The sequence below is a fragment of the Scophthalmus maximus genome, chromosome 3 (genome assembly GCF_022379125.1).
Source record: "Scophthalmus maximus strain ysfricsl-2021 chromosome 3, ASM2237912v1, whole genome shotgun sequence".
In the NCBI taxonomy this organism is placed as follows: domain Eukaryota; kingdom Metazoa; phylum Chordata; class Actinopteri; order Pleuronectiformes; family Scophthalmidae; genus Scophthalmus; species Scophthalmus maximus.
In genome coordinates, this window is record NC_061517.1 from 12,319,572 (window position 1) to 12,331,200 (window position 11,629).

Sequence of the window (11,629 nt, forward strand, 5' to 3'; positions counted from 1 at the left end):
ATAGGATAAAGTTCACGCAAAAATAGAGCAGTCTGCCTTTCAGATTAACTCTATTCATTGTGATTGTGAACACACCACATGTTTATATTTGAAAACTTAACCTTGTTTTGTTTTGGTAAAAAAATATACTGCATATTAAAGTCATCTGTAGTAAGTAATGTCCTTACATGTCCTACACATTATTTAATCTTCCTTTATTCTTTAATCAGTTTTTTGTCTGTTCAGATTGAATTATTTGGATTCTGAATGCTAATTAATGATCAAAACTAGTGTGTACATTATGAATCAAGGGGTTTCCTACTCTGGCATATATATATAACAATAATTATTGTTGCTAAGCCTAAATGTTTATATTTCTATGTGCAGCAGACACGTACAATTTAATGTTATATTAAGTAACAGCATTTTATCTTTTTTTTTTCTGTCTCTGGGGCTTTTTAAAGGCAGGTAGTGATATAATTTGTAATAGACATTTCTCGAATCAGTAACTAAATACACCATAAATATTACAGGCAGCACTTTTAGATCATGAATGTCATTTATTTTTTACATCCTAAACATCTGACATTGAGGGATGGAAAAGTTTGATGTTCTATTATTCCTACTGGACAATGAACTTAACTTAAATTCAGTTTCCTGATATTATGAAGCGCAGTTAAAGTAATGCTGTCCAAACACCATATCTATCGACCACTCTTACCTTAGTCCCTGCAAAACCTGTACGACGTGATATGTTTATTATTTGAATTATAAGTGAGAAAAGGCAAACACATGTGTGAAGGCCATCATAGTCAAACTAGACAAAATCTGTTTAACAATAAAATTAACTTTATTGACAGTAAAAAGTTTCGAGAATATCGAGGGGCACGCATTTGTAACTGCAAGAACATCTTGGAAAGCAACATGACTTTTTATAATAATGAGGCAGTTGTACATCTTTAACTTTGAGGTAAAGTGTTTTGTCATGTTACATCATTCACAAAATATTTTATAACATTGAAAAGTCCACACAAAGAGACAAAAAAAAACATGCCTCATTTTCACTTCTCGAAATTACTTCACATTTCAAAAAAAATAATTCACAATTCAGGTAAAAGCAGAAAATGATAAGCACACATGCTATATTCCATTCACACAAATTTCTCCACTTATCAAACCAAGTGCATTTTTAGATTACTTTTTTTTCTCAAACAGTTTCAAGTACAATTTTGCCTGCAATTAAAGGAAATCAAGTTGAACTATGAAGCAGCAAACCCACAAAGACGAGTAAGAATACTGAGTTCTGTCTCATTCATGTTTCCAATATTAACATTATCAGATAACTCACCATACTGTAGCAATAAGGTATTTGGGTGCTATAAAGAAGCAGGAGGTAACATTTCATGGACTTGAGGAATATGCTGGATAAGATTTGGAATATAGCTGATTAAATACACCGAGGCTGAAACAAACAACACTAAATAGATAATCACAAGTGATAACTGAACAGATCCAAACTGAGTTGCTAATTAAAATTTTTAAATTGTTTAAAATCTCAGCCTTAACAGCTGAGAGCAAAACCCCCAATTTTTTAGTTGAAGTAATTAAAGTTTTAGACACACATTGCCGCAATACTCGAGTGTAGACCACAGAACCAGTGCAACGTTGTTGGACTCTGCAGAAGACCGGCTCCATTAGAAATACACTGGCGTTGCAAATTATATTATCGTTATTGTGAGTATTATGCGATTCATCAGTGCAGTAGAACAATCACAGGGGGAAAAAAACTGTAAAGCCGTCAAAGTGCTTCGGCAAAGATGTTCATAAGCAGGGAACCTAAAAGTGCAATCCTGTATAGGTATAGCACCCCAGGCCATTTCAGTCAGGCTCTTGCTGTACACGACATGGCTCATGTCTGATCTGCACCAGTTTTCTTAGGCTCACTTTAACATTAAAAAAAAACCTATTTTACATCTGAGCCCTGAATGCCTCTTTTCACCCTCGGGTGAACGCTTTCAAGTTCACTGCCCTCGTGATTTTGCTCTGTCCTGATAGTCTTCTCACTGTGCAGCTGTAACAATTCTCTCTTCTGAGGTGACTTCACACACTGTTAAACCGTGCTGTAAACAATATGTATTCCTACAGCAGCGTACGAGTGTAGGAGTTAAGGCAATCCATTTCTGTGCTTCGTCTGCGACAAAAGCTCCTCGCAAAACCCAGAAGCACAAAGCTCTCAGTGCATATGAAGCTTACCTGACACCCTGGACAAAATACCCTTCTCAACCAGAATAACCAAGCAACTAGTGCATTCCAAGCATACCAAATACAATTCTTGAAATTTACATGCCATGCTTTTCTTAAATGCCTGTGTGCATGACCTCTCAAAAGTCGCAACTTAATCACTTAGGAAAAGAAGGCTAGTCAAATTTTTTGAGCACCTGCCCCACCACTGCAGTTCTTTATTTAGGTAAGAGGAAAACCCCCAAGAAGGCACTTTTGAAGCAAAACCAGAAGTTTTGCTGGATGATTTCATATGGGAGTGCAATCAATCATAGCCTTCACTAAACTTGAAATGGTGCAGTGAAAAGATTTGTCACGTGGGTCTTTAGTTTCATATATACTATTACAATAAAAATCTTTTTTACTTACACTTGGGGTTCAAAGCAACAGATCTGGTGCAGAACAAACGTGAGCCCACAACTTTAGAAAGCAGCAGCCACCTCTCCTCATCCTGCCACGAGCCCCCGTCCCTCAGCCCACCTGGTGCTCTCCGCGGCTGATGTGAGACGAGAACTCGTAGCGGTCCTGGCTGAGGTGGCCACAGATGTTGCACTCGAAGGGTTGGCGGAAGCCGTGACAGCCCATGTGGATGGTGAACATGACATTGTCCAGGAAGAGGATGCGGCAGTGCCGGCAGTGGAAGGAACGCACAGGCCTGCCATCCCTGTCCAACACCTGCACAGTCTCCCTGGAAGAAAGTGGTGAGCCAGGGCTCCTCTTTACTATGGTGGGGGGCACAGGACATGCTCTCTCCCACTCTGCGTCCAAGTATTTGGCCTGGCTGGGGCTGGAGGTGGGATGGCTGCGGGCCAGTGCTGGGGTTTGGTAGTGGAGGTGATGGTTGTTGGAGGTACTTGTTGGGGCTGTAGCCCTTGTGCTCTGCTCTTCTGCCGTGCTCTCTGTGTCTGTGGAGTCGGGGCAGCCATTGGGCGAGGTGGTATAGCAATGGGCTGAGGGTTGGTCAACACGACATTCGCTTGCCTCCCGCCCGAGAGACATCGCTGCCAGCCCGCCTCCAGCATGGGCCCGTGGGCCCTGAGGAGTTACGTTGCTGTTGATGGAGCCCATAACTGTGCGGAGCTCCGACAGAAAGGCAGGGTGGAGCTGAGACAGGGTAAGTGACTCATGGTTTTCACCTTTACCCCTGGCGCCTTGGAGGCGTGAACCAGTGAGCCCAGCGGAATCCCCAGCAGCCTGGGAGCTCATGAGGTCCCCTTCTTTCTCCGAGCCAGAGGACAATTCATAAGGTGCTTCAGGTATGTCAAGGCGAATGTGCTTTTCACCTATGAAAAGAAAACATCAGTGATAAACGGTGATTAACATAGAGTCTTCCGAACTTCATCTGTCCGGTTGTTGCAATTGTAATATTGACCTCACTATGTTAAGTGCCTTGAGACAATGTATGTTGTGATATGGCGCAATACAAATAAAATTGAATTGAACTGAAATTGTCACAGCAGTGCAACATGAACCCAGTCTCTCTAGACTTGACTTGACTAAACTTGCAAAAGCACATTTTGGCGAACTTGCACTGCAGAACAGCTGATGATTTTAGACAAAGTTCTTACGATGCCAGACAAGGTTCCTATTATTTATACTTAAACAGTTTCTTATCAAGGTGAAAATATATTATGATTACAATATAATCGACACAGAATTATAATAGAATGTGTATGTCTGTAAACATTAAAAAAAAATATTAAAAATTTAAATACCCACCCAAAAACTTCTGTGGTGTTGACCTCTTGCGTTTGGTGATACTAATAGCCAGTCTATCCACAAACTGGATTTTTTCATTTGATGGCTGGAGCACAGGTTTACTTATCTCCATATTTACTGACTCTTCACCTGCAAACAGAAGGCTCCATATCATTAATATACAAATTAACTCAATTGTTCCTAAATAGGTTAGACTTGCTCTGTTCTGTGTATTTAACAGGCAGGTAACTAACAGGCTGATTGTCTTTAAAAGAGTTTTATGTTTGTGTGAAGTGTTACCCTGTGCCGTCTGTGCGTTGACTGCCGTCTGGTGGTCCAGACTCTTCTGGGAACTATGGCAGCGCTCTAGATGTTCCTCCAGTGTGCTCTGTTGTTTGTAGCTGCGGTTACAGTAGCTGCACTTGAAGGGTTTTCCCACTGTTGGACAAGAGACTGCAATACAAAGAAAAAAACATTACACTGATTTCACTGAAGTGGGATAAAAGGATAATGGATATTGTCATGGAATGTAAGCTGCCATTGTATTGTTTATTTATGTGTTTATTGTTTATTGAAGGTTGTTTTTTTTCCATTAAAAAATAACTTATTAATGGCTATGTTTGAGAGTGGATTTCCCCGTCCATTTACAATTCATGCAATTGTCTTATGTTTCTCCCCAGTGACGACCGAAAAACGCCTAACTCTTCACCGCAACGTTCCATTTTAGTAAGCCGTCGGAAAGACTGACGTCATTTCGCTGTAATCCAGTTTGCAAGAATCTTTTCTTCGAAAATGAACCCCTGCGACCTGTTGAGCTCCACCAAGACCTACTGTACGAATACTGTATGTGAACACCTATTGAACGTGTGTTCACAAATTGAAAAAACAACAGGATTTCCTGTTTTCACAAAATGTTAAATGTCACATTTTGAGATGTGCGTTTTACAGTACATTCTGGTAAAGGAGCCCCATTTCCCCTGAGCATCACAGAGGAGGGAAATGGACCGTTCTAATGAAACTTCACTTCTACCTGTTACCAGTGTTTCACAAATTATACCTCATGATAACAGGGAACAACATTAACGTGAAACCACTGCATCTATAAGTGAGTGATTTAAAAAAATCTATTCATGGAATATGTCTTTAAGTTTCTGTGTTACAGCAAATTAATCTCACTGACTTACCTTTATGTGTGCGCAGATGCCCAGCGAGTGCATCTCTCCGGCGACAAGCATAGTTACAAGTGTGACATTTGAAAGGCTTCTCTCCCGAATGCAGCTTGATGTGGCGCAGCAGGTTTCCCTTTTGGGTGAAGGAAGCCCCACACTGGTTACACTGGAACGGCCTCTCTCCTTTGAACAAATGGATGAGCTTAACATCTCAAAGGTAAATCACTGAAAGTATGGCCTTTATTTATCAACATTCAGGTTAGCTTTTTGTCCATTATTATAGATTTCTGCCAGCTGGCTCTCACCTGTGTGGCTACGCTTGTGCACCATCAGCACGTTGGGTCCAATGCAGATCATTCCACAAACCTCACACTGGAGCTTCCCTTTGGGTAGCCGGATAGGTCCTGGTGACGCAGAATTTGGACTGGCCATCTCGCCGTAAATGCTTACTCTATCTCTGCCAGCTCCAGCAAACTCTGCATTCCCTTCTTCCATGGGGTCTCCTCTGTCATCCCTCCCGCTATCGTCCCTCACAGCCTCTCTGTTCTCAGGCTGTGGAGCATCTGGTGACTCATCGTCGCTGCACAGCTCAACCTTGATGGAGTTTGCTGTGGGGAGAGACGAAGAGGGAAAAACACAATTATTTTTCAAACATAATTTTGATGAAGATTTCTACTCAGACAATGTGGCCATGGTGCAACAAAGGAATGATAACTGACCACTAAGGGAGCAGTGTGGTGAGGGAGGCTGACTGTTTGGAGATCTTGCTGAAGGGCCCTGCAGTGTGCCATAGAAATCCTGTTCCGCTGATGAATCTCCTCCATTACCTGAAACACAAACATGTTGATAAAATAAATATTGAGTCTGGAGACTGTACCCATAAATATATCACAGTTTTACCTTTATATATAAACTTACCTTGTACATATGGGCGCCCATTGCAGTCATCAGCATTCATTCTTTCACCAGATGCCTATGAATTAAAAAAAAAGATAGTTAATATTACTTTTTGTTCCATTCATAACCATTATTATAACAAGAGGCAGGAGTTTTCCAAATCCTAGCTGCCTGAAAATTTAATGTAATACACTTTGATAGTAACCATATAAAATATACTTAGCAGCTGTCCAACAATAAGGCTCAGGAACGGATAACTTTCAGTTCCAGGTGTCTAAGAATAAGTTCACTGTAGTAAACTTATTGAGTAAACTAACAGCTATTTGTGTACCAGGCTCTTCTGGTCCGTGGCCAGCAAATGAATGAGAGGCTCCACATTTATATAGCAGCGATGGCCGAGAGTGTTAGAAGGAGGAGTTAGAACTTCAGGGGCTGGACAAATTAGCTGGAACACTTGACATTATAAAGTCAGTTCACCACAACGCCCACAACGAACTACACCTTTGATTTGAAGCTTTGATGTAATCTCAACAAAATATTAATGTCAACTAAGACATCAAAATGACATAGACATGCAAAGAATACGGATAAGTAAGACAATTTTTAAAACTATAAACAGATTAAATATACATATGTAGGCTATATAGAGAATATTACCCCGACCAAGGTGCATACGCCTACGTGCATGTGAAAAATCACGTTTGGTGACAATCTATATCATCAAATAAATATACACATATAACCTAGCAATATACATACATTGCCGTTTATGTAATGGCATGATACTTGCACTTTTGGGGTTATATCGTCATGGTTGAATGCAATTATTGCATTGGACAAAAGTGTCTGCTGAATGAATGTAATGTCAATATCTTCCTAAAATATCACCTCATCGATAACACTGAATTTTGTTGAAATTAATGTGTAGGTTCTATTTATTTGTTTTACTGTAGTTTATAAATTAATTTTACAATAATATAAATAGGAGAAATTCAGGGATTTAAATGAAAGTATTATTTCACAGCAGAGAGCTGAGTGAGACATGTCGACTACAACTGCGGTGCTGAGTTACAACAGACAGACATGTACACTATGTTGAACCTGTGTTGTCGGAGCCGGGGACGCTTCACTTGATTCCATGTTCAAGAACATCGTGTTGACAACAACAACAACAACAACAACAACAACAAAAGTCAGAAGAGCCCGATGTGCAATGCTGCACCTCCATAGATGCTCATACATGGATGACAGAGGAGACTGTCGAGGGAGCGGGGGGGCGGAGACAACGCGTCGCAGGGGAAAATGAATATCCTCGCATTGGCCGAGCACAGGGAGCAACAGGCGCTGGTGCTGCCGGGGAGACGCGCCACACGCACCAGGGCACGGCGATAGAAATAATCATCATAATAATAATAATAATAATACTAATAATAATAATCATAATAATAATCATAATAATAATAATAATTTAAAATACCAGGACGCGCACCAGCCCCGACCCTTTGCATGACAACCCCTTTGGCGCGAGTGTGCAGTGAAAACATGCTGTCATGTTTCTCCTACTTGTGTCGCGCTGCTCGGCGGATCTGGTCCTCGGCTTCGACACCGATCGGCTCGCGGACTGGCGAGACACGGCGGCGAGACACATCGGGGCGATTCAGTCGCGAAGAGTTGCCACACGGCGCCAACGGTCCGTCACCCAGCCTCGAGCTCGTCCCCCCGGCCCGGAGCTGCGCTGTGTTTCTCATGAGCCGTTGCTATGGCAGCCGACCACACGACAATTGGCATGCACCCGACCAACTAGTCAAAAACACGCCGTGTAGTCGCGGATCGAACCCGTCGGACGGTCTTACCGAGTGTCGCGGTGAAGTCCACCCGCCGCCTCCTTACCTGGCGACCGATCGGTCCCCCCCCCCCCACCCCCCCGCCGCTTTTTTTTTTTAATTGTCTGGGTAGCTGTTTGTTTTCCCAGGCGACGACAGCATCTCCGGGATTTTTTTTTTCTTTACCTGGGAATCCCAAAGAACTTCCGGGCCCATGCTGGGATACAGACCGAACGATTGTACAACAGAGCTCTTGATCAAGAGATTGTCGAATGCATCGATGCATGTGAGCGTTGGCTGCAGGTGGTAAAAAAGAAAAGAAAAAAAGGGGGGACATTTACGCCATGACAGGAACTCACAGGCTCAACAGAAGAGCAGACTGCTGCGCATGAATATCTGTTTTAGAAAAAATTCTGGCGTACAAATTGATGAGAAAACTGCTAGATTTAGTAAAACAATTGTTTGAAGATACTGTAGATACTGTTTATGATCAAAGCCTCTTCCGAAGAAGAATGGAGAGGGCGGGTAATTATTATTATTATTATTTATTTCTCTGTCTCTGCAACGTACCTTTAAATCATAATTATTACACCGTCTACGTGTTCATTTAAATATCCATGCTGTGAAATGAAAGGAAGCGTTCGTGGCTGTCGTTTTTCAGCTTTTAATGGCAAGAAAGCAAAAAAATACAAGTCAAATTGTTCTGGTGGAACCAATTTATGGTGTTGTTACACCTGTGGTGCCACAAGGTGGCAGCAACCTCTGCCAAGTAACTACTCAGACAGCTGCTCAAATGCTGTTCTACCAAGGGAAGTAGGTTTTTAAGGGGTGATTGATGTCAACACGCTGCAACTCTCTGTAAATTATGACTGTAAAACAATGCAATCAAACTCTCATATTCATTTTTTTTCTCTTGCAGCTATTTAGGCCTGTGAGCACCTATTAGAATGGACTGGGTCTGTGCCGCCGGAGCAGCACCTCATAGGCCTCTTGGATCTTTATAAACATTGCCTCTGCCTCCTCTCCGGGGTTGTGGTCTGGATGCCATGTCTTGACCAGCTCCCTGTAGCTTTGAGTTATCTCTGCAAGAGAAGCCTCTGCTTCCAATGACAATACCTGCAAGACAATAGGTTGTAAATTATGATTGAGCCATAGCAATAGAAGTGAAATCAGCCCTGTATAACTTGCTCAGAGATGAGTGGATGCTCGCCTTCAGCGCCTCTTTTTCTTTCTCGGTGTACTCTCTGAGCAGAATTTCCAGCACCTTTCTCCAAGTTTCTTCGTAGTAACCCCCTCCAGTGAGAGAACACAATATCCGATATGGCATTAAAAGAATGTACTCCAGCACACTTCTGAGCCAGGGCAGGAACCAAAAAAGATCCAGCAGCGCTGCCACACAGTCGGACAGGTAGTACAGTGTGGCTGTGGTGTTATGGAAAATACAGTAACCCAGCGGAGCAGAGAAGGCCAGCCAAGCTAGACTGAGCTTGTAAAGCCGTGGCCCTGGAAAAACAAAACAGGAAAAAAAACAAAAAACGAGAGCCTTAAGAATTCAGAGAGAAGCAATTTGATCAATGACTTGAAGGAAACCAGAAGATGTCATCATATTTGTCAGATTGTCACCTAGTTCCTGTGTTCTCCGAGGCGTCTGCAGGGTTCTGAACCTGCGGTGCTGAGCAGCAGTGACACTGGCAGCCAGGCTAATAGGGAGAGGTGACAGGGTGCTGCCGTAGAATATCGGGGAAGTTAGGAGACAAGTAGTCAAAGTTTTTTGGAGGTCAGAGGTCTGTTGGCCAACGCTGGACACCAAATGTACCCCGGAGCCCACACATAAAGGCAGGACGATCAAGTAGAAGAAACTGAGGGAGTTGAGTCCGATCAGAGCCACGGCGCCAAAGTAGATCCCGACACACACCTGCCCTGCGAATCTGACAGGGCTCACGGGTGGAGGGACCACGGCAGGGGGTCTTTTTCTCTCACTATCTGCCTCTTGATTAGCCTCACCAACATAAGCGGGGATACGTATGACCTCTCTGACCCAGCCGAACCCGAACCCTCCCAGGGTTAGCATCCATAGCAGAGCGTGGCTGTCTCTTCCTAGATATAAATGGTGAAGGCCCAATGGGCCACCTATTGCCCAGAGGGCATAGGCCACCATGACACGTTTTACCATCCTGTGGTCACGGTAGCTCCGTCTCTGTTCAGGTGAATATTAGTCATCCTTGATGAGAACCTGCAATGGAGAAACAAATGACTTTAATCTTACCTCCAAATTTAAATCATGTGAATATAAATCCACAATTAGTCTTTATGTTTTATATCTGAGCTAATCTAGCAGTCAATGTTTCTATAATTTTTCATTTTGGTGGAATTATAGGATGGATTTTTTCACATGTCTTATCATTTTATGCACCTGTTTTTGTTTTCATTTTAAATGATGAAAGCCTGATATATATTTTGTTTTTACATTATCTATTATGCTATATTTGTCGCTATAATTTGAGGTTATGTTTTTTTTCTATCTTTCTGATTTCAGCACAAGGCTGTGTTATGTTTCTTCTGTAATCTGTGTGCTGCTGGTATCTTGGCCAGGGCGGCTGGATTTTTAATCTCTGCGATCCACTTCCGTGGTTAAATAATATATTACATAAGGGGGATTTATGTTAGTTCATGATGGGCATTGTCATTTTAACTCGACTCATTGCATGATCCAACAAAAAAACATAGCAGGCTGACCATGTTATTACTGTAGATGTGTTTTTCGGCATAACAGATCATGATACAACAGTCAGAAATGTCCATGGTCGGTGTCGACCATCCATTATAGGCCAATCGTAACTTTAAAAAAGCAGCATCAGGCTGACATTTGAATTATTTACTCATAAATACATTTAGAATATATTTGTTTTTGTGTAATAAAGACTGGTTAACTTACTGAGACCATAATTTCAAATCCTTAACCCAATAAATCTTATCCAGGCTGTTCCGAAGTTGAAGTTGCTGCATGTTGTTGCAACAGTTGGACTTTGGATCGTGACAATGAAATTGCGCAGAGCTTTCAACACACAATGAGCCACAGCATTTGGTTGCCTTGATGATTTGACTAGATAAGGTGAGGGACTTCTTTGTAAGAAGAGAAAGACACGACATGTACATGGTCCAAAGAGTGACATCGTCACTACACCTAAGAAGAGATGAATTGCAATCAGTGATATAAACAAATTGAGAACTTTTGATACATTTAATCAGGAAAATGTACTTGAAGTATTGACATAAAAGTCATTATACAGACTGAATGGCCCCTATCTGCGTTATACTGTTACAAATCATAATACTGGATCACGACTACTGAGGCATTAACAGTATTGCATTTTGGTCATGAAGCTAATTTTTAAATATGTTACCATAGTGTTGGGTAGTTCAGGTAGTTATGATTCCATACTTTTGCACTCTGTATATATGTACATAGCTTTTTGAAAACAGTTAGTTCCTGTATTTTTGCTTCCCTGTGTGATACTGTGCTGCTGTGACAAGTGAATTTCCCCCGAGCGGGATGAATACAGTTTTCTATTCTATTCAATTCATATCAAGCAAACAAACTAATATAGCCTTTAAAAAAAAAAAAAAGAAAAGATGCCTGACCTTATCACTCTTCCTTAAAATACATCTGATGACAGTGGAACTATGAAGCGTTGGGATGATTGACAGGTACCTGTGGCTGAGCTGGCTCCCTCCCGCCCCCGCGGTGTAGCCCCGCCCCCTGACGACCCCTCCCGGGTGTGT

General features: G+C 42.0%; 2 protein-coding genes across 11 annotated transcripts; both read right to left on the reverse strand.

Moving 5' to 3' along the window:
- Nucleotides 1-806: 806 nt before the first annotated feature.
- Nucleotides 807-8,321, reverse strand: ikzf4 (IKAROS family zinc finger 4). 8 transcript variants are annotated; one of them, XM_047330767.1, is made up of 8 exons: nucleotides 8,033-8,321; nucleotides 6,027-6,099; nucleotides 5,846-5,953; nucleotides 5,432-5,734; nucleotides 5,142-5,306; nucleotides 4,258-4,410; nucleotides 3,979-4,107; nucleotides 807-3,542 (listed from the first exon to the last, which is right to left on the reverse strand). In XM_047330767.1, the coding sequence occupies exons 1-8, from the start codon at nucleotides 8,060-8,062 to the stop codon at nucleotides 2,731-2,733; spliced, it is 1,773 nt and encodes a 590-aa protein (XP_047186723.1). In that variant the 5' UTR covers nucleotides 8,063-8,321; the 3' UTR covers nucleotides 807-2,730. The 8 variants fall into 8 exon arrangements, with proteins under 8 accessions (XP_047186723.1, XP_035500006.1, XP_047186722.1 ...); XM_035644113.2 differs by having other exon boundaries at nucleotides 5,142-5,309; nucleotides 6,045-6,099; nucleotides 8,033-8,315; XM_047330766.1 differs by having other exon boundaries at nucleotides 5,142-5,309; nucleotides 8,033-8,077.
- Nucleotides 8,322-8,490: 169 nt separating this feature from the next.
- On the reverse strand, nucleotides 8,491-11,602 carry dnajc22 (DnaJ (Hsp40) homolog, subfamily C, member 22). 3 transcript variants are annotated; one of them, XM_035644133.2, is made up of 5 exons: nucleotides 11,489-11,549; nucleotides 10,782-11,030; nucleotides 9,470-10,079; nucleotides 9,057-9,349; nucleotides 8,491-8,962 (listed from the first exon to the last, which is right to left on the reverse strand). In XM_035644133.2, exons 3-5 carry the CDS (start codon nucleotides 10,017-10,019, stop codon nucleotides 8,789-8,791), a joined length of 1,017 nt encoding a protein of 338 aa, XP_035500026.1. In that variant the 5' UTR covers nucleotides 10,020-10,079; nucleotides 10,782-11,030; nucleotides 11,489-11,549; the 3' UTR covers nucleotides 8,491-8,788. The 3 variants fall into 3 exon arrangements, with proteins under 3 accessions (XP_035500026.1, XP_035500028.1, XP_035500027.1); XM_035644135.1 differs by lacking the exons at nucleotides 10,782-11,030; nucleotides 11,489-11,549 and adding an exon at nucleotides 11,559-11,602; XM_035644134.1 differs by lacking the exon at nucleotides 10,782-11,030 and having other exon boundaries at nucleotides 11,489-11,589.
- Between the last annotated feature and the right edge of the window lie 27 nt (nucleotides 11,603-11,629).

Bases quoted from the DNA above. Each gene is read 5' to 3' on its own strand.
- ikzf4 (XM_047330766.1), bottom strand. From the start codon at position 8,062: ATGGGCCCGGAAGTTCTTTGGGATTCCCAG. The intron at 5,310-5,431 runs GTGAGAGCCAGC...ATTTGTTCAAAG, and splicing joins GCACAAGCGTAGCCACACAG to GAGAGAGGCCGTTCCAGTGT. The intron at 4,108-4,257 runs GTAACACTTCAC...TTCTGTTTGCAG, and splicing joins CAACGCACAGACGGCACAGG to GTGAAGAGTCAGTAAATATG.
- dnajc22 (XM_035644135.1), bottom strand. From the start codon at position 10,019: ATGGTAAAACGTGTCATGGTGGCCTATGCCCTCTGGGCAATAGGTGGC. The intron at 9,350-9,469 runs GTGACAATCTGA...TTGTTTTTCCAG, and splicing joins TCGGAGAACACAGGAACTAG to GGCCACGGCTTTACAAGCTC. The intron at 8,963-9,056 runs GCGAGCATCCAC...ATTGTCTTGCAG, and splicing joins AAGAAAAAGAGGCGCTGAAG to GTATTGTCATTGGAAGCAGA.